The sequence below is a fragment of the Dromiciops gliroides genome, chromosome 5, assembly GCF_019393635.1.
Source record: "Dromiciops gliroides isolate mDroGli1 chromosome 5, mDroGli1.pri, whole genome shotgun sequence".
In the NCBI taxonomy this organism is placed as follows: domain Eukaryota; kingdom Metazoa; phylum Chordata; class Mammalia; order Microbiotheria; family Microbiotheriidae; genus Dromiciops; species Dromiciops gliroides.
Window position 1 is genome coordinate 264,558,909 of NC_057865.1, and position 25,630 is coordinate 264,584,538.

At 40.5% G+C, this 25,630-nt stretch overlaps 1 protein-coding gene across 4 annotated transcripts in view; it reads right to left on the minus strand.

Annotated features, from left to right (window-relative positions):
* The window catches only part of KITLG (KIT ligand), a 123,394-nt gene that overhangs the window by 32,906 nt on the left and 64,858 nt on the right, over positions 1-25,630 (minus strand). For 3 of the 4 annotated variants that reach the window (XM_043968247.1, XM_043968244.1, XM_043968243.1), the window contains exon 3: positions 9,689-9,751. The exons of the other annotated variant lie outside the window; for it this stretch is intronic. In XM_043968247.1, coding sequence (XP_043824182.1) covers positions 9,689-9,751 — 63 coding nt within the window. The remainder of the gene's footprint in view (positions 1-9,688; positions 9,752-25,630) is intronic. 4 annotated transcript variants of the gene reach the window in all.

Sequence of the window (25,630 nt, forward strand, 5' to 3'; positions counted from 1 at the left end):
AGGTAGCTAGGTGGGCACAGTGGACGAAGTACCGGCCCTGGATTCAGGAGGACCTGAGTTCAAATCCAGCCTCAGACACTTGACACTTACTAGCTGTGTGACCCTGGGCAAGTCACTTAACCCTCACTGCCCCCAAATGATGATAATGATGATGACAATGTAGAATTATTTCCCTTTTGAAATGATTCTTCCCCACCTCCCCTCTTCTCCTGCTTCTAACTATATTTATGGGGGAGGCCAGATTTTTTCACATACTTCAACCAAGACAACATATCACAACAGATTGAAGGCAGAAGCAGATATGCGGATCCAACTTCTAATAAGCCAAATATTAAAGAGATTTGCAAAAATATGTAGGGCAATGTCACTCTTCTCACTAATTTTTTTGAAAATAGTTATTTTTCATAGAAATGTGTTATTTATGTTAACCTGTAATAGGTTTGTTATTTTTAAATGAATGTTTAAAATGCATCGGTTTTAATTTTTAATATGGTAAATTTCAATATGGCCCACATAAACAAAAGCTCTTTGGGGTCTTTGATGATTTCTAGAAGTGTAAAGGATTCCTGAGACCAAAAAGTTAAGAACTGCTGCTTTAGACTTAAGAAACTCAGGCCTGGTGACTTGCCCAAGGTCATGTACAGTACAACTACGACGGAGCTAAGCAGAGACACCCAGGTTCCAGATTCTCAGGGCTTTTTCCACTCACTACCCAATGCAAGAATAGCCAAATTAGACAAGATGGAAAGATGAGTGACATTTATTTCCCTGGGACCTGACTGTATGACTATCTCCCCTAAGGGAGATGTGGATATACAAATCTTGATCCTGGGGCCTTCAGATAATGGAAATGACCCTCTTAGTCTCATTTCCATTATTGTGTAGACATCAAGTAGGTACTAAGGAAGTAGAGCATCAAAAACTAGCTAACTAGAGAGTCAATGTGTTAACTGGAGAGTTCAGTTGTTTTAGTTGTGACCGACTCTGTGATCCTGGAGTGGTTTGCCATTTCCTTCTCCAGTTCATTTTTTTTTTTTTTTTTGCGGGGCAATGGGGGTTAAGTGACTTGCCCAGGGTCACACAGCTAGTAAGTGTCAAGTGTCTGAGGCCAGATTTGAACTCAGGTCCTCCTGAATCCAGGGCCGGTGCTTTATCCACTGCGCCACCTAGCTGCCCCTCCAGTTCATTTTACAGATGAGGACACTGAGGCAAACAGGGTTAAGTGATTTGCCCTGGGTCACACAGCTAGTAAGTATCTAAGGCCAGATTTGAACTCAGATCTTCCTGACTCGAAGCCCAGGGCTCTATCCACTGCACTAACTACCTATAAAGAACACTGGCTTAGGAGCTTGAAGGACCTAGGTTCAAATCTCACCTTTTATTTGGATACTTACAGCTTTTATCATATTAGGCAAGCTGAGACCCTTGGGTCTCATTTTTCCAACTTTAAAATGGGGGGGGGGTTGGAATCAATGACTTCTGAGTCCCCTCTTACTCTCTGGCTACAATCCTAACAACTGTCACTAATGACCTTGGGTTTGCTTGATTATTCATTCCTCACCCATTAAGCAAACCAAACCAATCTGATGAATGTTTTGGACTCCCACTCTATTTGGATACCCAATACAGACTATTCAAATAAAAATGTTCTGCAGAAAAGCCAGCATTCTCTGACCACATCACTGAGATGGTGCCTCTGTTTGGAAGACATCCGTTCCTCTGAGATACTTGGCTTATGTAAGGATTTATTTTCATCTTCTCCCTAAACAATATTTTTGGGTCACGGCAGTCGAATGTACAACCATTCAACCAAGAATAGTATCACAGACATAAAGGTGGAAGGGACCCTAGAGAGTATTTAGTCTAAAGACCTCCTTTTACAGATTAAGAAACTGAGGCCCAGAGAAGGTAAGAAACTTCCCCCAGAGTCACACAGGGAATAATCAACAGAACCAGGATTTAATTGGAGCCTCAGCATTCCAAGGCCAATTCTTTTCTTTTTCTTTTTCTTTTTTTTTTTTGCGGGGCAATGAAGGTTAAGTGACTTGCCCAAGGTCACACAGCTAGTAAGTGTCAAGTGTCTGAGGCCGAATTTGAACTCAGGTCCTCCTGAATCCAGGGCCAGTAATTTATCCACTGTGCCATCTAGCTGCCCCAATTCTCTTTTTATTGCATGATATCAACCCTTAGAGTTTTCTTTCCCTAATGGAAATATTAAAAATGGTAGGGGGGGGAATTAGATAGAAATCTTAAAAATTATCTAATTCAAGCAGTAATAAACTAAAGAATATTGAATTTGAATAAAGAAGATCTAAGTTCAAATCTTAGCTCTGGCCCAGGAACATATTACAAAATACCTTTGAATGAGAAGGCCTAGTTTGGACACCTGGCCCTGACCCTTAAATGCCAGGACGCAATGAGGCCATTTAATCCAACTTTCTTGGTTTGACAGATGAGCAAAACTGAGGCCCAGAGAAATCCAGTGACTTGCCCAAGGTCCCATAGGAAAGAAGTGGCAAAGCTGAGTTCCAAGCCCAGTATTCTTTCTATTCCACAATGTTGGCCTCTCTCTCAGTTCAAAAGAAAATTATTAACTGTCAGCTATGTTCAAGAAACTATGCTAAGCACTGAGGAGATGAAGACAGATATGACACAATCTCCAATTATTATTCAGAGGAAAGAACAATAGATTTGGAGCCAGAAGCTATGAGTAGAAATCACTACTGAAGATCTATGTGACTTTGAACAAGGTATTTAATACCTATGAACCTGACTGTATTAATCTCTAATATGGGGATGTCCTTGCTTGTTGTAAGGACAAAGAGGCCAATGTAAGCCATAGTCATTATGACTGAGCACTTATTCTGTACACAGCGTCATCCTAAGTACTACGGAAGATACAAAAGAAATGAAAGGGAATCTACATAAAATTACAGGCAGCCAGGTGGCACAATGGATAGACTGCCTGAAGTCAGGAAGATTCATTGTCATGAGTTCAAATCTGGCCTCAGACACTTACTAGCTGTGTGACCCTGGGCAAGTCATTTAACCCTGTTTCCTCATCTGTTAAATGAGCTAGAGGAGGAAATGGCAAACTACTCCAGAATCTTTGCCAAGAAAGCTTCAAATGGGGTCAGGAAGAGTTAGATACAAATGAAACAACTAAACAGCAACAAGACGTAAAATTATAATAAAAACTCACGTTTCTACATTACTTTTAGTTTTGCAAACTACTTTCCTCACAACAACCCAATGAGGTAGGTAGTTCAATCTAGTCCCACAAGCTTTTTTTTTTTTTAAAAAAAACCATTTATTTTCCCCCTAATTACACGTAAAAACAATTTTTAACATTTGTTGTTTAAAACTTTCAAGTTCTAAATTATCTGTCTCCCTCCCTCCCCTCATTGAGAAGGTGAACAATTTGATCTAGGTTATTAAGCATGTGCAGTCATGCAAAACATATTTCCATGTTAGTCATGTTGGAAAAAAAAAGAAAAAAAAAAGAAAGCAAAGAGAAAATATGCTTCAATCTGCATTCAGACTCCATCAGTTCTTTCCCTGGAGCTGGACAGCGTTTTTCATAAGTCCTTCAGAATTGCCTTAGATTATCACACAACCATTTATTAAGCAGCTACTAGGTGCAAGGCGATGTATTAGGTGCTGGGGCCAAAAATAAAAATAAAATAGTGCCTATCCTCAGAGGGTTTATACTCTACTGGGAGAATATTATATATACATAGAAGTACAAATATAAGAAAAGTCAAAGAGCTGTAACAATTGATAGGGAGAAGATGGGCAGGTTGATTAGAGGAAAGGCTTTAACAGAAGCTTCCCCTGACTTTGAAGGAGGCTCAGACACCAAAGTAAGGAGAGAGTACATTCCAGTCTATTCAAAGGCATAGAGGAGACACGCTGGGTTCAGGGAAGAGCCAGTAGGCCACTGTGGCTGGATCATGGTGCGAATGAAGGGAAATAATAGGCAATGAATCTGGAAAGGTTAATGCAAGTATTTTTATGCTTCTTTTACAGATGAGGAAATTCAGTTACAGAACAATTTAAGCCACTTGCCTGGTGTCAGAGAGCTAGTAGTATAGAGAGCTAGGATTTAAATCTCTTAACCCCAGGTCCTTGTTTTAAGACTGGATGTCCATATCTCACCCAGAATGGAAGAACAGGGGCTTTTCAAAGGCCTAGTCCCACAACAGATAGGCACAGGAGCTTTGACCTGCTCTGTTTTCAACCTAGATCTCTCTATAGGTGATCTGATTCTCTTCCCAAACCTTCCCACAGTTTCACCACATTGAGGCTGAACTTAATAAGAATGCCTAAATCAGTAAGTCAACAAACATGACTGCCTTCTACCAGCCTCAGTGTCCCCCAGGAGCTGGATTACAGGCAAATCCAGCATTTTCCATGACCCCCACATTGTCATCTATTTGGACATAGCTGTAAGGCAGCATATGGCTGGCATGGGCCATGAGCCCCCACATAGGCTCCTGGGTTGGCTCTGGGCTTCCTGGTAGTGATGGAATTTAAGTTTTCAGGTAAAAGAGATAATCCTCGGGGCAGCTAGGTGGCACAGTGGATAAAGCACTGGCCTTGGATTCAGGAGGACCTGAGTTCAAATCCAGCCTCAGACACTTGACACTTACTAGCTGTGTGACCCTGGGCAAGTCACTTAACCGTCATTGCCCTGCAAAAACAAAAACAAAAGAGATAATCCGATTCTGCAGCTCTATGAGTCTATGGAAGGATCTAGAAAGGAAGATAGTCCAGGCTAGGACAACACCCCTTTAGAACTGAAATCAAGGGCAGCCTATCAAGACAAAAGTGAAGATGCTAGCTGGGAGTGGAGGGTTTGGGACTGCCAAGGGTAGGAAATGAGGCTGGAGAGTTAGGATGGGTCAGATAGTAGAGAACACTTAATGCTAGGCTGAATTTGGATCTTTATCCTCTAGACAATGGGGAACCAGTAGAGGTTCCCAAGTAGGTAATTACATTGTGAAAATGTTGTTTTAAGAAGATTTGAGGGAAAGGAGACTAGCAGCAGGAATGGAAGCTAGCAAGAGGTTTCAGTAGCCCAGAACTGAGGTGCTAGATTGTGGGTCATAGATTTAGAGCTTGTTGTTGTTCAGTAGTGTCTCACTCTCTGTGACCTTGTGGACCATAAACACATCAATGCTGCCCATGGGGTTTTCTTGGCAAAGATACTGGAATGGTTTGGCATTTTCTTCTCCAGTGGATTAAGGCAAACGAAGATCAAGTGACTTGCCCAGGATCACACAAGTAATAAGTGTTTGAGGCCAAATTTGAACTCAGGTCTCTGTGACTCTAGGCACAGCCCCTCTATCCACAGAGCCACCTAGCTGCCTTGTAGGCAAACAGAGGTTAAGCTTCCCAGGATCACACAGCTAGTAAGTGTCTGAGACTGGATTTGAACTCAGGTCTTCCTAATTCCAGACATGGAGCTCTATCCACTAAGTGGCCTAGCTGCCTCTAAATTTAGAGCTTAGAGTTCATCTAATCCTGCCCTCCCACTTTTTATCAGTGGAAAAAAAAATGAGGCCAAAATGGAAAAATTATCTGATATATTTTCCAGGTGAGGGTGTGACCATGTGAACAGAGATTCACTAGCTTCACAAATAAAAGCAGGTTGTGTCTCACATGGTCGTTTTGGGGGTGTTTGGCTTTCTGTTCTCCCAAACTCCCTTAGAGTTTGGTTCAGTGAAACTGGTAAGGAATCTTTTACTGTCCAAATAAAGGAGAATCAACTTCTGGGAGCTCTTTAGACTTTCAACTAATTTGACAACTGGTAAAAGAAACCCAGATGTGTGCCACACAAATAACCATCAACAAGACCAAAGGATCCTCTCTCAAGTATCTACTGTTCAGAGTGCTGGGCATCAATTCACGTTTCCTCCCTTATATTCTCAGAGGAGGCTAACTGCAGAAAGGGGAGAAAAACAAAAGCTAAAGGAAACCATTAGCTGCTGGCAGCATTATAGTTCATAATCATTTAAGTAGGACTGGTAATTACGGGTAGGCTTAAACACAGATGCTTTATATTAACAGGATGCTCACACCCTGCTATTTGGGAGTGGGAATCTGACAGAGAATTCACAAGCGGTGCTTCTGAGGTTGTCTTCCCAGGAATTGGGTTCTTAGAACTCAGCGTTTTCCTTTAAAATAGGTTTTGAGCCCCCCATTTTATGTAGGAGTAAACTGAGGTTAAGGGCAAAAGGGACAGTGACTTCCTCAAGGTCACAAAACTACTGAGTAGCCAAGGGGGGTTATTCCAGTTGTCTTTCCAGTAGACCACCTGGCCCCTTAGAGAACTGCATCCGGGAGTCTTTTTTCAACAGGGAGGGTCTAGAAAATCTCACCAACATGGCGAATGCTAACATTTTGAAACTTTTATTCCAGGCCAAAGCTATATGGAATAGTTTGTTCTCTGCTGTAATAGTGGCATACCAATTACCACCCAGGTGGTTGATTTACCACAACCACAGCCTCGGTCACTGGAAGTATAGTCAGCTTGCAGGGAGGGCAATTATCACTTTCAGGCTTCTAGGTCAACATCACTCCACTGGGGTCCTCAATAGTCCAAAATGACTTAAAACTCTCAAAAGAATTTAAGGTAATGGTTCATTTCAGACTGGGTGACATTTCTCAAGCTGCAGAGTTAAGCATGGAACAAACCACCATACTCTCCACTAACAGGTTAAATGATATTGTTTTGAAGTAAAATACACAAAGCAGGAGCATGTGCTACCTTAACTATACAGCCAACCTTAGGGCTCCAGGACTCCCGAATTCTTGGATACGTAACAACACAGATGTCACTACAACATTTATCAACTTGAAAATGATAGAAAGTTAAAAAAAAAAAAAGAGGGGAGGAAGGGAGGGAAGGAAGCAGGAAAAGGAAAGGGGAAGGAATGGAGGGAGGGAGGAAAAGGAAGGAAGGAAGGAAGGAAGGAAGGAAGGAAGGAAGGAAGGAAGGAAGGAAGGAAGGAAGGAAGGAAGGAAGGAAGGAAGGAAGGAAGGAAGGAAGGAAGGAAGGAAGGAAGGAAGGAAGGAAGGAAGGAAGGAAGGAAGGAAGGAAGGAAGGAAGGAAGGAAGGAAGGAAGGAAGGAAGGAAGGAAGGAAAAGCCAGGCACAGTTTGGGACCAATTCAGCCCTACTCCAGATAACCCAAGTGGTAACTACAGGTATGGAATTTTTTAATACACTTTCAAGTAACATATTTAATACACTTTCAAGTAACATATTTAATACACTTTCAAGTAACATGATTCAGCACAAATTTTTTTTTTTTTAGTGAGGCAATTGGGGTTAAGTGACTTGCCCAGGGTCACACAGCTAGTAAGTGTTAAGTGTCTGAGGCCGGATTTGAACTCAGGTACTCCTGACTCCAGGGCCGGTGCTCTATCCGCTGCCCCACAAATTTGATACCAATCAAAGAATGGCCCAATGGAGACTAAGAACTGTATAACCAATGCCTAAGCACTGTATAACTAAACACCAAGCCTCCCCCAGTCATGACAGAGGAAAGGGTCATTATCTAACTGGGATTAAAGGGGAAAGCTCCTAAACTATACAATCAGAGAGAGAAAAAATTCCAAGGATATGAGGCTGGGTAATAGAGAAGAATGATTCCAAATAGCAACAGAAACCTCTGTGACCTCTGCCATCAGAGGCCTCTGAACCACTACAAAGTTCACTCCAAAAACGTCTGTTATGAAAAAGAAACAGGCTTTTTCCCAGAGAGGTGGTACTTGAAATTATCTGGAAATGACTGCCTTGGAAGCATTTTTTTTCTTTTTTTGGGAGGCGGGGAGGGGGGGGTCCTTGAGGACAGCAACTGTCATCCAAAGATAATGTTCAAATCAGAAGCATGGTTTATTACTCAACAAGCATTCACTATTACATTGTGTTAGGTGACAGTAGTCTGGGGGTGGGAACAAATGGGAAAGAATCCCATATGAACCAAAGAATGGTCTATAAAAGATATTCAATAAGTGTTTGTTGAATGAATAAATTTGTTTGCTGGTAAACTAGACCACAGGGGGAATGACCAGCCCATGAATAGGATTAACTATATATAGCATGTGTAGTTGGTATTAGGGAGGGGAGGGGCGCAGAGGTAGAAATAGTTTTTTGTTTCAGTAATTAAATAGGAAGCTAAACAAACTTGAAAACATAGCCATCTGCTTATGAGAATGCTTTTTAAAAAAGGAAAACACATGTAGTAATGCTAATCACATTTCAAAGACAGATATTTTCTCAAAACCACACTGGGAATCAAGTTGTATAAGAATTTTGCACATAAAGATGTGAAAAAATTTTCTAGGATTTCAGACTCAAAAACTATTCCCCCCGATTTGCTTAAGGAAGGGGATATGGAAGATGACTCATTACTCTGTCCTAGTCACCTCAAAAGTAATACTTTAAAATACTTCTATTGTATCCATGACATAGACGTACATGCAGGATAGTGACAGAGAATGAACTTGTGATTTCATTTGGGAAGCTTTATAGAGAGAGCTAGACAAAGTGCAGTGGATAGAGTCAGGAAGACCTGAGTTCAAATCTGACCTCAGATACTTAAGAGCTGTGTGAACCTGGGCAAACCCCTTAACTTCAGTTTGCCTCAATTTCCTTAACTATAAAACAAAGAACATCCTAGTACCTACTTCTCAGGGTTTGACTTTTGTGAGGATCAAATAAGATAATAGTTGTAAAAAGTGCTTAGCATCACAATTCCTAATGCATGCTTGGTTGGTTGTGGTCCTTCATTCTCAAAGAGAATGTTGGGGTTGAGTACATTGCATCTCACCAAACCAATGAGCTCAGAAAGCTCTACCACAGGTTGAACACAAATAGTCCATATGAACATTTGGAGTGAAAATGTCCAAACACATAATAGATGCTTAATAAATGCTTATTCCCATCTAGCATCATAGGACAAAGCCATCTTGGTAACTCGGAAGTGCTCAGAGCAAAGCTTCTTAAATTGTGGGTCCTGTAACTGAATTTGAGGAGGGTCACAAAAGAAATTGGCAGTAAATGTTTGATTTGTATACCAATTTTTTATACCTTTATACCCGGGGTCATGTAAAAATTTCTCCAGAGAAAAGGGGTTTCGAGTGGAAAAAGTTTAAGAAGCCCTGGCCTAGAGCACTAGCACTGTGAATTTATGTGTCTTGCCCAGGGTCACACAGCCAGAGGCAGGGCTAGCACCCAGTCTTCCTAGCTTTGAGAACAGCTCTTGATTTATTGTCACACTGCCTAGACACGGGTAGATAAATGGAATTTAGGGAAAGGCACTAGCTAAATGAATGGATGAATGGATAAATAAATAAATGCCAATAAATAAATAAATGGATGGATGAATGAATGAATTTGCAAAGATGCCTTCCATTAAGTCCTGAAAATCAACAAAAGTCCCAATCACAGAAACTTTTTTTGGGGGGGGGAGGGGGGCAGGGCAATGGGAGTTAAGTGACTTGCCCAGGTTCACACAGCTAGTAAGTGTCAAGTGTCTGAAGCCAGATTTGAACTCAGGTCCTCCTGAATCCAGGGCTGTTCCACTTAGCTGCCTTCTCACAGAGACTTTTACCACAAGAAATGACTAAAGCTATCATTTCTGGTGGCTGCTGCAAGACAACAGGTAGTGAATACATACCAGGAGTTCCATCCCGGGGACATAGTTAAGAGGTATCATATAGTCATTCGGAAGATTTGCCACCTGCAGACAGAGACAAAAGAAGGCAGTGCCATTAGCAAAGTCAAGGATATCAAGAGAAACCTGCTATTGGGGAAAATATGACCATTGATTTGTTGTATTCTCTTCAGAATGGGATATAATATTCAATCAACCAACCAAAAAAGCATTTGAATCCCTGAAATAGTGCCATATTCAAATCTGTGCTGCAAGTTTCCATTGGGCTGGAACCAATGGCCACAGTTTACATAATAACTTCAAATTGGGCCAGTTTGAATATACATGCCCACTTCAGGGGACTCATTATTTGCACCAGGTGACAGGCACTGGGAATAGGAAAGAAAAAGTGAAGAAGCCTCTCCCTTAAGGAATTTGCCAGGAGAAACACGGTACATACACAAGAAACACAACGAAATCTGAAGCCAGGGAGGTACAAGGTTGGAGTGGGGGGAGCCGGGGCGGGGGGGGGGGGCGGGGAGAACGGGAAGTGACATGAAGAAAGTGATGAATGAACTGAGTTTTAAAGGAAATTGGGGATTCCTTTTTCAGACAAAGGCAAAAAAAAAAGGGGGGGAAGGGCCTTAATCACTCCAACAATTTAAGCTTCTGTCAGTAGAAACTCAATAGTGAGTATGAGGATGGTGGGAAAGAAACGAATTTAAATGCCATCATCCATATGGAGGGAGGGGTGGTAAACTTGAGTTCCTGTAAAAAGAAGAGTGGACATTCATCAACACCATATTTTTCTACTCTGTTCCTCCTCAGGAACATTAAAGTAAAACGTTCTCAAATTGTATCTGCCATCTACTTTTTTTTTTTTACAAGACCTGTAATTTTATTGGTATAGGAGGACCACCAATGTGAGCACCTGCTCTGCCATTTATACATAGTTTTAAAAGAATGGTTCACAGCATTGTGGTTAGGTGATTTTCCCAAGGTCACATAGCCGCTATGTGTCGGGAGCAAGATTTGAACCCAAGTCTTCCTGACTCCTCAATTTACCCAGATTTAAATAATATAGAGAGAAATCTGTCATTAATATATACATATACATATGCATATGCATATGCATACACATATACACATACTTATATATACAGATATATACATATATGTGTGTATATACATACACACATATACATATACACACGCATGTATATGTGTATATATATGTGTGTGTATACACACACACACACACACACACACACACACACATATATAGGTTTATGGTGTATTGGTTAGATGATTTATCCAGGGTCACACAATTACATTCTTTGCCTACTATGCCATACTTCCTCTTTGCCTGGCACATAGTAGGTGCTTAATAAATGAGGGAAGGAGGGAGGGAGGGAGAGGTAGAAGAGGGGGAGAGAGGGAGGGGAGGAAAAGGAGAGAGAGAAAACATGGGATCGAGCACATGGGATCAGGAACTACAGGGAATCCTAGGAGCCATTTATCTAGTCCAATTCCCTCTTTTTTTTTTTTTTTTTGTAACTCAGGGTAAGGGACTTTTCTAAGGTGGCACAGGTAGTCAGTAGGTAGCAAGAATAGTATTTACTCAAAGCCAGGCTGTCTGGCTCCAAATCCTTCAGTCTTTCCCCAGAACCATGGCATTGTTAGTTTGTTTTCTAAAGCACTGATTTTTTTTTAAAAAAACAAGCTTTTGTTGCTTGCCAACTCCATACCCTTTTTGACAAACTTATTGCAAGAGCTTTGGCCATTAAAACCTGCCAAAGGAAGGGGAGTGGGGGGAGGGAGGGCCGAGGAGGAAAGAGAGAGAATAGAAATGAGATGAAGTGTCAGTTCAAGCTGAGAACATTGAAAGCTTCAGCAGCTTCATATTAGCTCATTTGATCTGATGCCAGTTTAGTAAAACAAGTGGCTTTGCCCTATTAGGCCTTGGACTAGTCCGCTTGGCTTTGTCATCTTTTATTTCCTCCCTATTTTCCCCTCTCTTTCCCTCCCTTCTCCCTCTCCCTCTCTCCACCCCACTCTCCCCCTCTCTCCCTCTCTCCCCCTCTCTCCCCCCTTCTCTCTCCTTCTCCCCACTCTCTCTCTCTCCTCATAACCCTCCCAAATTCCAAAATCATCTTGCTCTGTTTCTCTACCAGCCTCTGTTATGATATTCACACCTGAGCCAGTACAAATCCATGGCTGAGAGAAGGAGACTTATGTGAGCAACAGACCCTGTGCCTCCTGCCAGCTGTCTGCTAAAGCTGGCTCTTCCATCATCATCCCCATTCTACAGATGACCTCTAGCCCCTCAGCCTCTTGATATTGGCTTATATTTCTACTGTGCTCAAAGGCAGAGATGCAGGATATCATAGGAAGCAAGCTGGCCTCAAACCAAGACATGGGTTTGAATCCTATTTCTGACACTTAACGACTATGACAAATGACTTAATTCTTCCTTATCCTCTCTGCCCACAACTGCTGGATGTAACTCTCAATCTAGAAGGGGCAGACAAGGTGTCACGAACTGAACTGGCAGAAGGCATTTCTTCATCTAGGCCCAAGAGTTCATGGGTCTGGAACCCATCCCCTTCACAGTTTAGAAAGAGTGTGTGAAGACAGTACCACAAGGATTATTAGAGGGACAGTGAGCATGGCAGACTGGTATAAAACCTTAAATGTTGGATTTGGATATCACAGGGAACATCTGGGTGGGAATTCTGCCTCTGAAATTCATTATCTGTGAGACTACATACAAGGTAACTTTACCTTAGCCTCAATTTCCCCATATATAAGATGCAGGAGATTCAGAGTAGTAGAGAAAGAACAAGACCTGTGTTCCAGTCTTATCTCTGATACATACCTGACCCTAGGAAAGACACTCAAACTTCTCAGTGTTTTAGGCTAGTGGTTCTTAAAGTATGGTCCAGAGACCTCTAGGGATCCTTTCAGGGGGTCCATGAGCTAACTATTTTCATAATAATACTAAGATGTTTGGATTTCTAATAAAGTAAATATTGACTAATAATATAACCCACACAAAGAAAAGCTTTTGGGGATCTCAATCGATTTTAAAATCGTGGAAGAGGTTTTATTGGTCACAGACCAATCCTCTCAGTTTACAGATGAGGAAACTGAGGCTCAGAGGGGAAAAAAACATTAAAAGTTTTAAGTGAATCTACTGAGATGATCAAGTGGTTTTGGATGTTTTTGGTTTTAATAGGATTAATTCATAAATATGAGAAGATATCATCCCCACACCATTGCAGAGCTTGAAGATCCAACAGGTGTGGAAGACTATACATATTGTCAAATTTTTTCAAATGAATTGATTGCTTTTGGATTTTTTTTAAATTGTTACATGGAAGGGGGATGGATGAAGGATATTTAAGAGATCTAAAAATAAAACAGCAATAAAAATTTTAGAAAAGTATTATTTAACTCTACTGCCCAAAGTCATACATGTACTTAAATGTCAAAAGCATTATTTAAATGTGTGCCTCCAGGGGCAGCTAGGTGGCTCAGTGGATAAAGTACTGGCCTTGGATTCAGGAGGACCTGAGTTCAAATCCAGCCTCAGACACTTGATACTTACTAGCTGTATGACCTTGGGAAAGTCACTTAACCCTCATTGCACCACAAAAATAATAAATAAATAAAAATAAAAAATAAATGTGTGTCTCCTCAGACCCCAGATGTAGTATTCTTCCCAGACTACAACCTGGGCCTTTCCCACCTTGACTTCATCTCAGCCTGGGTTAGGCTACTTACCTATATCTACCCACAATCATACACACCAATTTCTTCTTTATCAAAAGGACCCAATCAAATAATAGTAAGCCCACTCTCCTAAGAGTAACATTACCAATGTCTGAATTGAAAGGAAGTTACTCTTACTGAATTTATTTAAACTATCATTTATTAAGTACCTACTATGTGCTAAGCACTGGGATATGAAGACAAAAGTAAAAATAGGACCCTGCCCTCAAAAAGCTTACAATCTCGTGGTTAAAGCACCGGCCCTGAATTCAGGAGTACCTGAGTTCAAATCTGGCCTCAGACACTTGACACTTACTAGCTGTGTGACCCTGGGCAAGTCACTTAACCCCCATTGCCTGCAAAAAAAAAAAAAAAAAAAGCTTACAATCTACTGGAGTGGCAACTCAATCTTCTTTGAATTGTGAAGCCCTTTGGAAACCTGTGGACCCTTAAGAACCATTATTTTCAATTCATAAAATAAAATACATAGGATTCCAAAGGAAACTGATTATACTGAAATAATTTTCCAATTTTGGGGGTGGAGACAGTCAGAGTTAAGTGACTTACCCAGGGTCATATGGTTATTAAATATCAAGTGTCTAAGGCTGGATTTGAACTCAGGTCTTCCTAACTTCCCTGGTGCTTGGCTGGTGCTATGCCATTCAATTTTTTTTTTAAAGTTCACAAAATCCCAACTAAGAATTTCTATACTGGGGAATAAGAAATGTATACAGATAAATTATAACAAGGGGCAGCTAGGTGTCACAATGGATAGAGTGCCAGGCCTAGAGTAAGAAAAACCTGAGTTCAAATCTGGCCTCAGTTTCTTACTAGCTGTTTGACCCTGGGCAAGTCACTTCACCCTGTTTACCTCAGCTTCCTTATCTGCAAAAATGAGCTGGAAAAAAAGGCAAACCACTCTAGTATCTTTGCCAAGAAAACCCCAAATGGGGTCACCTCAAAGTTGTGTCAGACACAACTGAAAAGACTGAATAACAACAAGAAGTTATATATATATATAAAATAAGACAATCTGTGCACAAAAAGAGCATAAACAAATTGGGGCAAGAGCTATCATAGTGTGCAATGGCAAGAGCCCTATTTGCAGTCAGAGTATTTAGGTTCAAATCTGTATTCTTTCATTTATAAGCTGTGTGACCTTGGAAAAGTCATAAGCCCTCCAGACTTTGGCTTTCTAATCCAAAAAATGAGGGGGTTGAACTTGTTGGCTTCTAAAGTCCCTTGCAGTCTTTGATCCTATGAAATAAGGAAGGCTTTGCAGAGGATGTGACTTGTGAAGGAATCTTCTTTGAAATAAGTAAAGGATGTTGAGAGGCAGATATAAGGAAAGCACATGTTCCAAGCTCTGGGGATAGTTTACACTGATGCATTGAGACAAAAGATGAGGTATAGACATGGCTAGAATTTTATAGGTTTGACTATAATGTAGAGTGCATGAAGGGAAGTCAGGTGAAGTAAGCTAGAAAGGTAATCAATACATTAATAAGCACCTACTATGTGCTAGGCATATTACTAAGATGTGAAGTAAGCTAGATAGGTAATCAATCAATCAAACTGAATCTACTATATGCTAGGCATTGTGCATGAGGTAAGCTAGAAAGGTAATCAACCAATCAATAAGCATTTATTAAGCACCTCTTATTGTCTAAGCACTGGGTTAAACACTGGGCAGACTGAAGCTAGGCTGTGATGGGCTTTAAATGTCAGAATATGGAGCTTATCTGTTATTTTAAAGCAGAAATTCTTAACTTGGTATGCATGAACATCTTTATTTTAATATTTTGATCACTATTTCGATATGATTGGTTTTTGGTGTGATTCTGTATATTTTATTTTATGCAAGTAAAAATATTATTCTGAGAAATACTACACTAGCTTCAAACTGCCAAAGGATGACACCAAAAAAACAAACAAACAAACAAAAAAAACCCAACAAACCAAAAACAATTTAGAGGTAACAAGTAGGGAGCCACAGATTATGTCTTGTTTCTGGTAGAGGTTAGGACCACTGTCAGATGGTGATGTGTCTTTAGAAGGTGCTTCTCCCTCTATTTTCTTCACTAATTCGTATACCTTCATCTTACTCTTTTCCCCTTACTTGATTACTTTTCTCACTTCTTCAAACTTCTCTCCATTTTTGTATAATTGCTTTTTTTTTTTTCCCTTCAGAATCCCAGTCCCCACCTTTGAAAAACAAATAGAACTCCCTGATTTATTTGCAATGCTCAGGGGTAGGCACTGGCAGCAGAGACACAGTAGATGCCTCTGCAGGTGTGAAAGCTGGAATTAGATCCATAGCAGATCAGCAACACTATATTCCTTTAAGAACAAGCCGCATCAAATTAAAGTTATTCCAGATGAATAAACAAGACAAGAAGTGACACGCATTCTGAACTCAAGCTGTTTTACTGGTATCCCAGGCCAATCTAGACCCGACTTAACCACAATTTGAAAAATAAAAAATCCACTGCATCCCAATGGTTCTAGTTCAGCTTTTAATAGGCACGAGGGGAGAAGATTACAATGAATACTCCAAAATGCTTGTTGGTGGTGGTGGTGATGGTGATGGTGGGGGGGGGGGGTTGTTTTTAAAACAACGCACGGTAACAAAAATAAAGAAAAAAAAAGGAATAGAACAGGGATTGGTGACATAGTAAAGTGTTGTTTTGGAAAAATATTACAATAAGATTTATTTCCTTTGTAATCCTGAGTATTTTATATCTTTAAAAACATATTTCACCATATTGCCCAACAGATCCAGGACAACAAAGAAGATTAGGAACAACACAGAACTTTTATGACCCACACATTGGACCTGCTCTTTATTCCACAGTCTGGAGTTTATTTAATACCAAGCAGTTTTTTTCTGTACCTGACTCATAGGCATTTAAGTCCTGAAATATTCAAAAGAAACATCAAGTGCTTGAATCTAGAAGAGAGTGCCAGCATAAAGACCCTCAGGATACTATTTGAATAAAGGTCCCCTATAGATCCCTCTGGTTAGTATCAATGTACAGCTGTTACACAAACCTATTCCCACTGTTTTCTTTGGTCCAGCGTCAACTTATTCAGAGAAGAGAACTTAGGAAATTAAGACAGACATTGTATAATCACAGCATAAATTAATACTTTCTTAGTATGTTGGGTGGTGAACAAAGAACAAATAACAACAATGAATTTTTTTTTACAACTTAACATAGGCCCCTTACTGTTTACAAAGCATGTGTGTTCATACGTATATGTGTGCATAAATTGTGTACACACACATGCGGGCATGTTCATATCCTACATGTATGGTTACACAGTGTATTTGTGCATATATATACCATGTACACTATGCATTTGTGCATCCTATACATGTGTGTAATACATATATATTCTTCCATGGGACAGGTGCTATTATTATCCTCACTTTCATTGTTCAGTTGTTTTCAGTCACATCTGACTCATGGTGGCCTCATTAGGGGTTTTCTTGGCAAAGTTACTGGAGTGGTTTGCCATTTCCTTCTCCAAACCATTTTATGGATGAGAAAACTAAGATTTGCCCAGGGCCATGCAGCTGAACTAAGTATCTAAGGCTAGATTTGAACTCAGTCTTTTTGACTCCAAGACTAGCAATCTATCTGCTGTGCCAACTAGCTGGCCACACTTTACAGACCAGGAAACTGAAGCCCACAGAGGTTAAGTGATTTGTCCAGAGTCAGCTGCTAAGTGAGTTGAGGCAGGACCTGACCCAAGTCCAGCACTCTATCCAATGAACCACTTAACTGCCTGGTGATATAATCTAATGATAATTAATCTAACCTCTCAGGTGTATGTCATCAGGGAAAGAGAAGGTAGGACAAAGCTGGATTTTGAAAGATGGTAAAAACTGGAGAGGCAGGGCAGGAACAAAATACACATTTAAAAAGGAGTTGATAAGTAGTCTAACTTTACCATAACACAAGGTTAATAATAATCATAGCTAGCATTTGCACAGCACTTGGAGGTTAGCAAAGCACTTTGTTATCTCATTTGATTCCCAGCAGAATCTCTCTGACATGGGTGCTATCATTAGCCCTGTTTTACAGATGAGGAAAACGAGGCCAGGTAAGGTTAACTGGCTTTCTCCAAAGTCTTAAGGAAGTAGTGGGACATCAAATGGAAAGTTAGGATGGGAACAGATTGTAAAGGATCAAGAAGGATAAGCAAAGGAATTTGGATTTGATATTGTAGGTGATGAAAGAATGTAAGTGTAGGGGCAGCTAGGTGGTGCAGCAGATAAAGCACTGGCCCTGGATTCAGGAGGACCTGAGTTCAAATTTGGCCTCAGACACTTGACACTTGCTAGCTGTGTGACCTTGGGCAAGTCACTTAACCCTCAATGCCCCACCAAAAAAAAAAATAATAATGTATATGTGTATGTATTGTGTGGGGGTGATTGGGTATGTATTAAGGGTTAGTTAATGATTGTTTTAGGCATAAGAACGACATGACTCAAATGGCATTATGGGAGAATCCAATAGAAAGTAATAGTTAGGATTGAATGGAATCAAGGGTCTGGAAAAAGAAAAGGAAAGCAGGCAGATGATTCACAAATTAAACCCTGATGAGTAGTTTTAAAATGTGGACACAGAAACCACAGGTGACAAAAGCTGCAAAGTTTTTTCTAGATTTTTTTCCCCCGTAAAGGATCCTGTTGATAAAGTTAATCATGCGATCAATTAGGTACAAATATTTCACAACCTGTCCCATCTAGGAAAATTATAATAATGAAAGAAATAGACTCTAGAGAGACAGAAATAGTCACTTAAATGTCAAATACGCCAATGCCCTTTGGATTTGAGCTCTATGTTAAATTCATATCATGCCAGATTGCAGACAGCCTAAGACAGTCAAAAAACATACTCCTTGATGAAGTGTCAACTTTGCATGACCAGATGTATTTGGTTCCTCCTTTGGTCTCTCTTAGGAGAGCTAGTTAAAAAAAAAAAATCAAACAAAGTGCCTTCTCAAGATAGGTATGGTAAAGGAGAGAAGGGCACCATGTTTGCCCCTCTCCAAAGAGTGCCAGGGCAACCCCAGTTGAAAACACAGAGAGCCAGACATTTGGCAAGCAAAGGCCTTCTGGCTTCCTACCATACCCTCAAGCAAAATATGTTCGGACAGCAGGAAAAAAAGAACTGGGAAAGCTACAACAATACCACTCCTCAAGCTCACTAGTTTGAAGCCTTATGCGCCACCAGTCATGGAAATGTTCAAGATTCATTGAAAAATAGACTACTTGGAACCCTCTCTAGTCCCGTTGTCTCAACGAGGCTCTGGTGCATGATGGTAAAAACCAGACTAGAAATGAAGGCAGCAGAGGATAGCTGAGGTTTGAATGTCCAGTTGTTATGGAACATAAGAAACATGACTTCTGGCCTCCACCCCAAAAAGGTCACCAATTAGAGACCACAGGATGGCACAAATCCCTAAATTGAAATGGACAAGACAGTGCAGAAAAAGGCACTGTGTGAGGAACCAGCAATTCATTTCCTTGTAGATCATTCTTGCCCAGAGGCCTGATGCTCAGCCCCTATGAATCATACAGAATATTTTTATCCCATATTTGTTTTTAACTTTTTAAAAGTCATTGAGGCAGCATTGTGGTATAGTGGGTAGATTGCAAATGATACTGTGCAATCACTACAACTCTCTCAAGCCTTTCATCTATAGAATTAAGGGAGCTCTACTTAAAATCCCTTCCAGTTCTAAATCTATGAGCCTATCAGCTCTCAATATTCCTGCCCAGAGAATCATCTGGGTCATTGCAGTACAGTTTTCAAAGTTACCTAGATTGTTATTTTATGGTGTCTTAATGGATAGTTAAAAAAAAATGTACAAAAAAACTTCGAGGGCATTTTCTGGGTCATCTTTAAACATTAAACTACAAAGTGTGGAGTCAAAGGTATGCTTGAATAAAAGTACACACACATGCTTTTCTTTCAGATAAAAGACATGAAATAGAAGTTGTCTCTACTAAATCTGCGGCCTACAGGTTCAGATACTACCTCTCTCAGGCTGGGAAGGTAAAAGGATTCTACAAGACATGGTCCTTTGCCTTCTTGGAATCCACAATCCGGGAAGATGCATAAAGAGCCAGAACACAGAAGGAGACTTAAGAGGGCAGGGGGGATGGGGACCACAGAGGTTTTGCAAAATCACTGAAATCTCCTTTCCTAGGTGATCATTGTTATTGTGGGACAACAACCAGAGAGTTCCCAAGTTGTGTTCATTTGGTTCCTTCCATGAAAGGATTCCTGAAAGAAATGAAGCTGATAAAATGATTAAGGGGGCTCTCTTAAATAGGTCACCTTAGAGATCAGGGTTCTCCCCTTTTTGTACATCATGATCTCAGAATAACATCTTTAAATTATTAAAGGGAATGCTAAATTTCAATTAGAAGTCAGTAAAAATAGGGGCAGCTGGGTGGCACAGTGGATAAAGCACCAGCCCTGGATTCAGGAGGACCTGAGTTCAAATCCAGCCTCAAATACTTGACACTTACTAGCTATATGACCCTGAGTAAGTCACTTAATCCTCACTGCCCCGCAAAAAAAAGAAAACAACAACAAAAGAAGTCAGTGAAAATAAAAGTGGATTTCTTTTCCCGTCCAAGTTCCTGGACTCCCAATCTCTCTACAGGAACCCGAGGTAAGGGACCCCAGCTATAGTGGAACCACAATTAAATGAAACTACTTGGTTGAGTTAGCTTCTTAAGTGTTGGAGATAATGAATCATAGCAAAAAAAAATCACTTTCTTATTATTATTATGTTTAGTTCTGTTTTGTAGTCAATGAATTGGATTTGGAATCAAAGGATCTGGGTTCAAATTCCATTTCTGTTTGTTGAAGCTAGGTGGCTCAGTGGATAGAGTATTGGGTCTGGGGTTAGAAAGATTCATCTTTGTAAGTTTGAATCTGGCCTCAGATACTTAGCTGTGTAACCCTGGGGCAAGTCATTTAAACCTGATTGCCTCAGTTTCCTCATTGGGAAAATGATCTAGAGAAGGAAATGGCAAACTATTCTAATATCTTTGCCAAGAAAACTCTAAATGGAGTTACGAATAGTCAGACACAACTGAAACAACATACCCAAAGTACAAATACTGATCTAAATCTGCAATCACATGGGCATTACTTATAAGACCCTTGGGAAAGTGAAAGGAGGAAGTTGGACTAGGTGACCTCAAAAGATGATAACTTGCCACCAGCTCTAGAATAGCAGAACCTCTCTCCTGGCATTTCATAGGAAAAGAAAATTCTGGTGATCATTAAAAAATGAATGCTTGGGGAGCAGCTAGGTGGCGCAGTGGATAAATCACTGGCCCTGGATTCAGGAAGACCTGAGTTCAAATCCAGCCTCAGACACTTGAGAATAGCTGTGTGACCCTGGGCAAGTCACTTAACCCCAACTGCCTCACCAAAGCAGGGGTGGGGGCGGGAATGAATGCTTGGGAGTTGGGGATGGAGAAGGGCTAGATTTGTGTAATTTACCATAAAATGTCAAACCATTGTAGTATCTTTTGCCAGGAAAACTTAAGGAGTCCAACATGACTGAATAACAATACCCGAGTAAATTCAAAGAATCAGACTTTGTCATTCTAAAACACAAATTGCTAAGCAGGGAAAATAAACAGTGCTAGAATAAGAGGTTTAGTGGATGGACAACTGGCTTTGGAGTCAGGAAGACCAGAATTCAAGTCTTATCCTCTGGCCCAAAATTTGCTGTGTGACCATCAGCAAATCAGTTAACCTCTCAGTACCTCCAAGCAATTCTTTATGACCCTAAGCTCTGGATTTAATGTCGGAAGGCCTGGGTTCAAATCCTGATTCTACACTTAATACCTGGACCAAGGTAACTTTGGGCAAGTTACTTAAATTCTTTGTTAAGTAGAGAAAGGTGTGTGTGTGTGTGTGTGTGTGTGTGTGTGTGTGTGTGTGTGTGTGTGTGTGTGTGTGTGAGAGAGAGGGGGGGGGGAGGTTGAACTCAATGAAATGTAAGGTTCCTTCTCGCTCTAAATATTTGTTGAATTGTTCATGGTATCATAGATTCAGAGCTGGAAGCAACCTTCAAGGTCAAAGATTCCAACTTTGCCCACTTTACAAATAAGACAATTTGGATGACAGATGACAAAGTTTCCTTAAAATGAATGGCTACAGGCTAAGTGCCAACCACAGCACTAGGAAACCTGAACATCTGAGTTCTAATCCCAACCCCAGCAGCTGACTTGTTGACTGACCTTACTCAAGACACTTAACCTTCTATCCCATTTCCTCCTTTACCAGTTGGGCAGGAAAACACTGATCTAACTCAACTAAATGCTTTTTTCTTCTTTTTAAAAAAAAAAAAGATGCCCAAACCCTTAAGACTCTTAAATATCAAAGTGTTAAGGGAAGGTAACGATGGCATTTTTAATTAACATGCCCCAAAGTGGCAACAAATCATGCCAACTAGTTTTATTACCAGGGGAACAGCGGGGAAGAGACACAGAGAAAAGTCACTCACAGCATTCCCATGAGCGCAATTTATTATTGCTTCCATTAAGACACTGAAAGTATAAAGAGCTGTACCCTAACTGTCCCACAGAGGCAAAAGTTTCGAAAGCTCGATTCATCTTCGCCCAAAATATTCGACCCTTTCTTTAGGTAGGTCTGGGTTTGCCATTTAAAACAAGTCTTGCAACATTTTTAGAAACAAAGCAAAATGTTCTGTAAATAGATGAACTCTTATGCTGAGTAAACATGCCAGAATGATTTCCAATGAAAACCATGGGGACAGCAGAGCAGTACAGCGTGTCCGAGACAAAACCCAAAAAATGAGCCCGTAAAAGCCATAAATCATGTGCTTCTGTGACATGAGAATAACCCCGGGCAAACAGACTTAAGCCTCGGAGGGCACAGCATCCGTTAGCACCTAATGCAAGGAAAAGAACAACTCCAAGATTGCAAAGGGATCAACTGAATGGAAGCAAAAAAAAAAAAAAATTGCTGAAATAGGAGGGAAAAATGAATGACCCATGCATGAGACTCAGCATAGGCTCCCTCTCTTGAAGGCACCTTAGAATCACTCTACTCACACAGCAACGTCCTTCACTCCATTTAAAGTTTGCTCTTCCAATCCTTGGCCATTCCCAATGGCATACAACACAAAGCCCTGGTTATTACCAAAGGTTTAAACAGAAGTCCTGTTCTCAAATTAAAACGGGGAGTCAGAACAAGAGATCAGAGATTTGGGGCTAGATACATCTCAGAGGACAGTTTCTCTAATAACCTCATCTTATAGATGAGGGCACCTAGGTGACACAGTGGATAGAGTGTGGGGCCTGGAGTCAAGAAGACCTGAGTTCAAATCTTTGGATACTACTAGCTGAGCAACCCTAGACAAGTCACTTATCCCCATTTGCCTCAGTTTCCTTATCTGTAAAATGGGCAGAAGGAAACGGCAAACCACTCCAGCATCTTTCCCAAGAAAACCCCAAATGGGGTTCATAAAGAGTCAGACATGGCTAAAAGGCCAGAATAACAAATAGATGGGGAAACTGAGGCATGGTCAGAAAGCTATTAAGTATCCGGCAGGATTCAAATACAGAGGTCTTTTTGCTTCAGTCTGTGGTCTCTTTGAAGATAAAATGCTAGATTTGGAGTCAAGGAAAGCTGGGCTCATATTCTGTCTCTGACACTAGCATTCAATAAGGGACCAAAAGTACCAAGTATGGCACCAAGAGAACAAGGATCAAGATTTGGTTTTGCGGGGGCAGCTAGGTGGTACAGTGGATAAAGCACCAGCCCTGGATTCAGGAGGACTTGAATTCAAATCCAGCCTCTGACACTTGACACTTACTAGCTGTGTGACCCTGGGCAAGTCACTTAACCCTTATTGCCCTGCCCCCCCCCAAAAAAAATTGGTTTTGCAAGTTTTTACCTATGTGATATTAGCAAGGTAATTTAGCCTCTCTTGGCCTCAATTTACTTCATAAATTAATCAACCAGCAAAGTAATTATCTATTACTTGCTAGGTACTCTGCTAGATTCTGAGAAAACCAAATTAAAAAAAAAAAAAAGATCCAAAACAAACAAACAAAAAAGCATCTGAACTCTAAAGGAGCTTATATTTATTATATCCCAATGAGGAAACTCCCAATTGTGGCAAATCTGCAGTCTCTACAGCTCCAAAGAGGCATGGACATGCCAGGAGCACTGATAAATTAAATGACTTTCCCAAGGTCACAAAGACAGGATGGGTCAGAGATGAGATTAGAACTCAGCTCTTCTTTACTGGCTGGCTTCCTCCCCTAATCATTAGGCAATCTTTGGTATTCAAATATAATCACTTCACAGTTCAGGGCAAAGTGTATTTTTCCTGGTGTCAAGTTTGCGTCAGCAACATTAGGGACTCCTCTTAATATAAGAACCAGATTAGGTAAAAGGAGGTCAGAGGGTATTGTTATCTTCCATTGACTTTGAAAGGAGCTCCCTAATGATATCACCAATCTAGAGGTCGAAGGGCTCTCCTAGACTAGTCCAATCCCTTTCATTTTATAGATAAGGAAACTGAGGCCCAGGGAAATTAAATGATTTGACCAAAGGTCACGGAGGCACTAACATGTGGGAGGATTGGAACCCAGGTCCTCTCACTCCATAGTCAGTGTTCTTTCTCTGCTCCACCCCCATGTTTATGGGTTCATTCAGCATATTTACAAGGAAAATTTAGAAACTAAAAAAGTAACAGCATTTGTCATGCCATCACATACAGAAATCATATTTCAAGAATGTAGCAAATCCCACTTTCCATTTAATCATCTAAAATAAAATCAATGAATGGAAATCATTTTAAAATCACATGCTGGGCAGCTAGGTGGCGGAGTGGATAGAGCACCAGCCCTGGAGTCAGGAATACCTGAGTTCAAATCCAGCCTCAGACATTTAACACTTATTAGCTGTGTGACCCTGGGCAAGTCACTTAACCCCAATTGCCTCACTAAAAAAAAAAAAAAAAAAATCACATGCTGACACTGTTACCTTGAAGATCAAAAAAGATCCACTAATTTTTAAATAGTAAAAAAAAAGTTTCATATCTTATTTTGTATGATTTTTAAGCACTTACCGCTTAATACAGATAATTAAGCATATCAAACCCGGAAATAATAAAGGGAAGCATGATAAGGAATCCTTAAATTCTTCTAGTAAAACCATCTGCATGAGTAACTTCAGGCTTTTAATATTTACCATTTCCCATCATCCACAAACTAGTAAAAGATTTTGGAAGGGACAAGGAGAAGGTGAGAGGGAAGGAGAGTCACCTAATTTAAAAATCAAAACCATTTTCACTGTATCAGTACCTCTTGGAGATGCTTAATCATCATGATGATGACGAGGATATTTAATGCTTCTATGTAGGGCACTATAAGGTTTGCAATATGCTTTATAAATATTTCTCTCTCTCCCTCCTTCCCCCTCTCCCCACCATTCCTGGTCACTATGAATTAGAGAGAAAGACTGAGAGACAGAGAGACAGAGAGGGACAGAGAGAGACAGAGAAGGATAGAGAGATAGAGAGGGATAGAGGGATAGAGAGGAATAGAGGGACAGAGAGATAGAGAGGGATAGAGAGATAGAGAGGAATAGAGGGACAGAGAGATAGAGAGGGATAGAGAGAGAGGGATAGAGGGATAGAGAAGAATAGAGGGACAGAGAGATAAGAGAGGGATAGAGAGATAGAGAGGGATAGAGGGATAGAGAAGAATAGAGGGACAGAGAGATAGAGAGGGATAGAGAGATAGAGAGGGATAGAGGGATAGAGAAGAATAGAGGGACAGAGAGATAGAGAGGGACAGAGAGATAGAGAGGGATAGAGAGATAGAGAGGGATAGAGAGATAGAGAGGGATAGAGAGATAGAGAGGGATAGAGGGATAGAGAGGAATAGAGGGACAGAGAGATAGAGAGGGATAGAGGGATAGAGAGGAATAGAGGGACAGAGATAGAGAGGGATAGAGAGATACAGACACATACATATATAATGTATATATGTGTATGTGTGTATACACATACACACACACATATATTTCTTTTCCTTGATAAATAAAACTGACAACCAAATCTGCTTTTTTCTTGGTTTCAAGAAACACCAGTGTTCTGTTTTTACCCAGG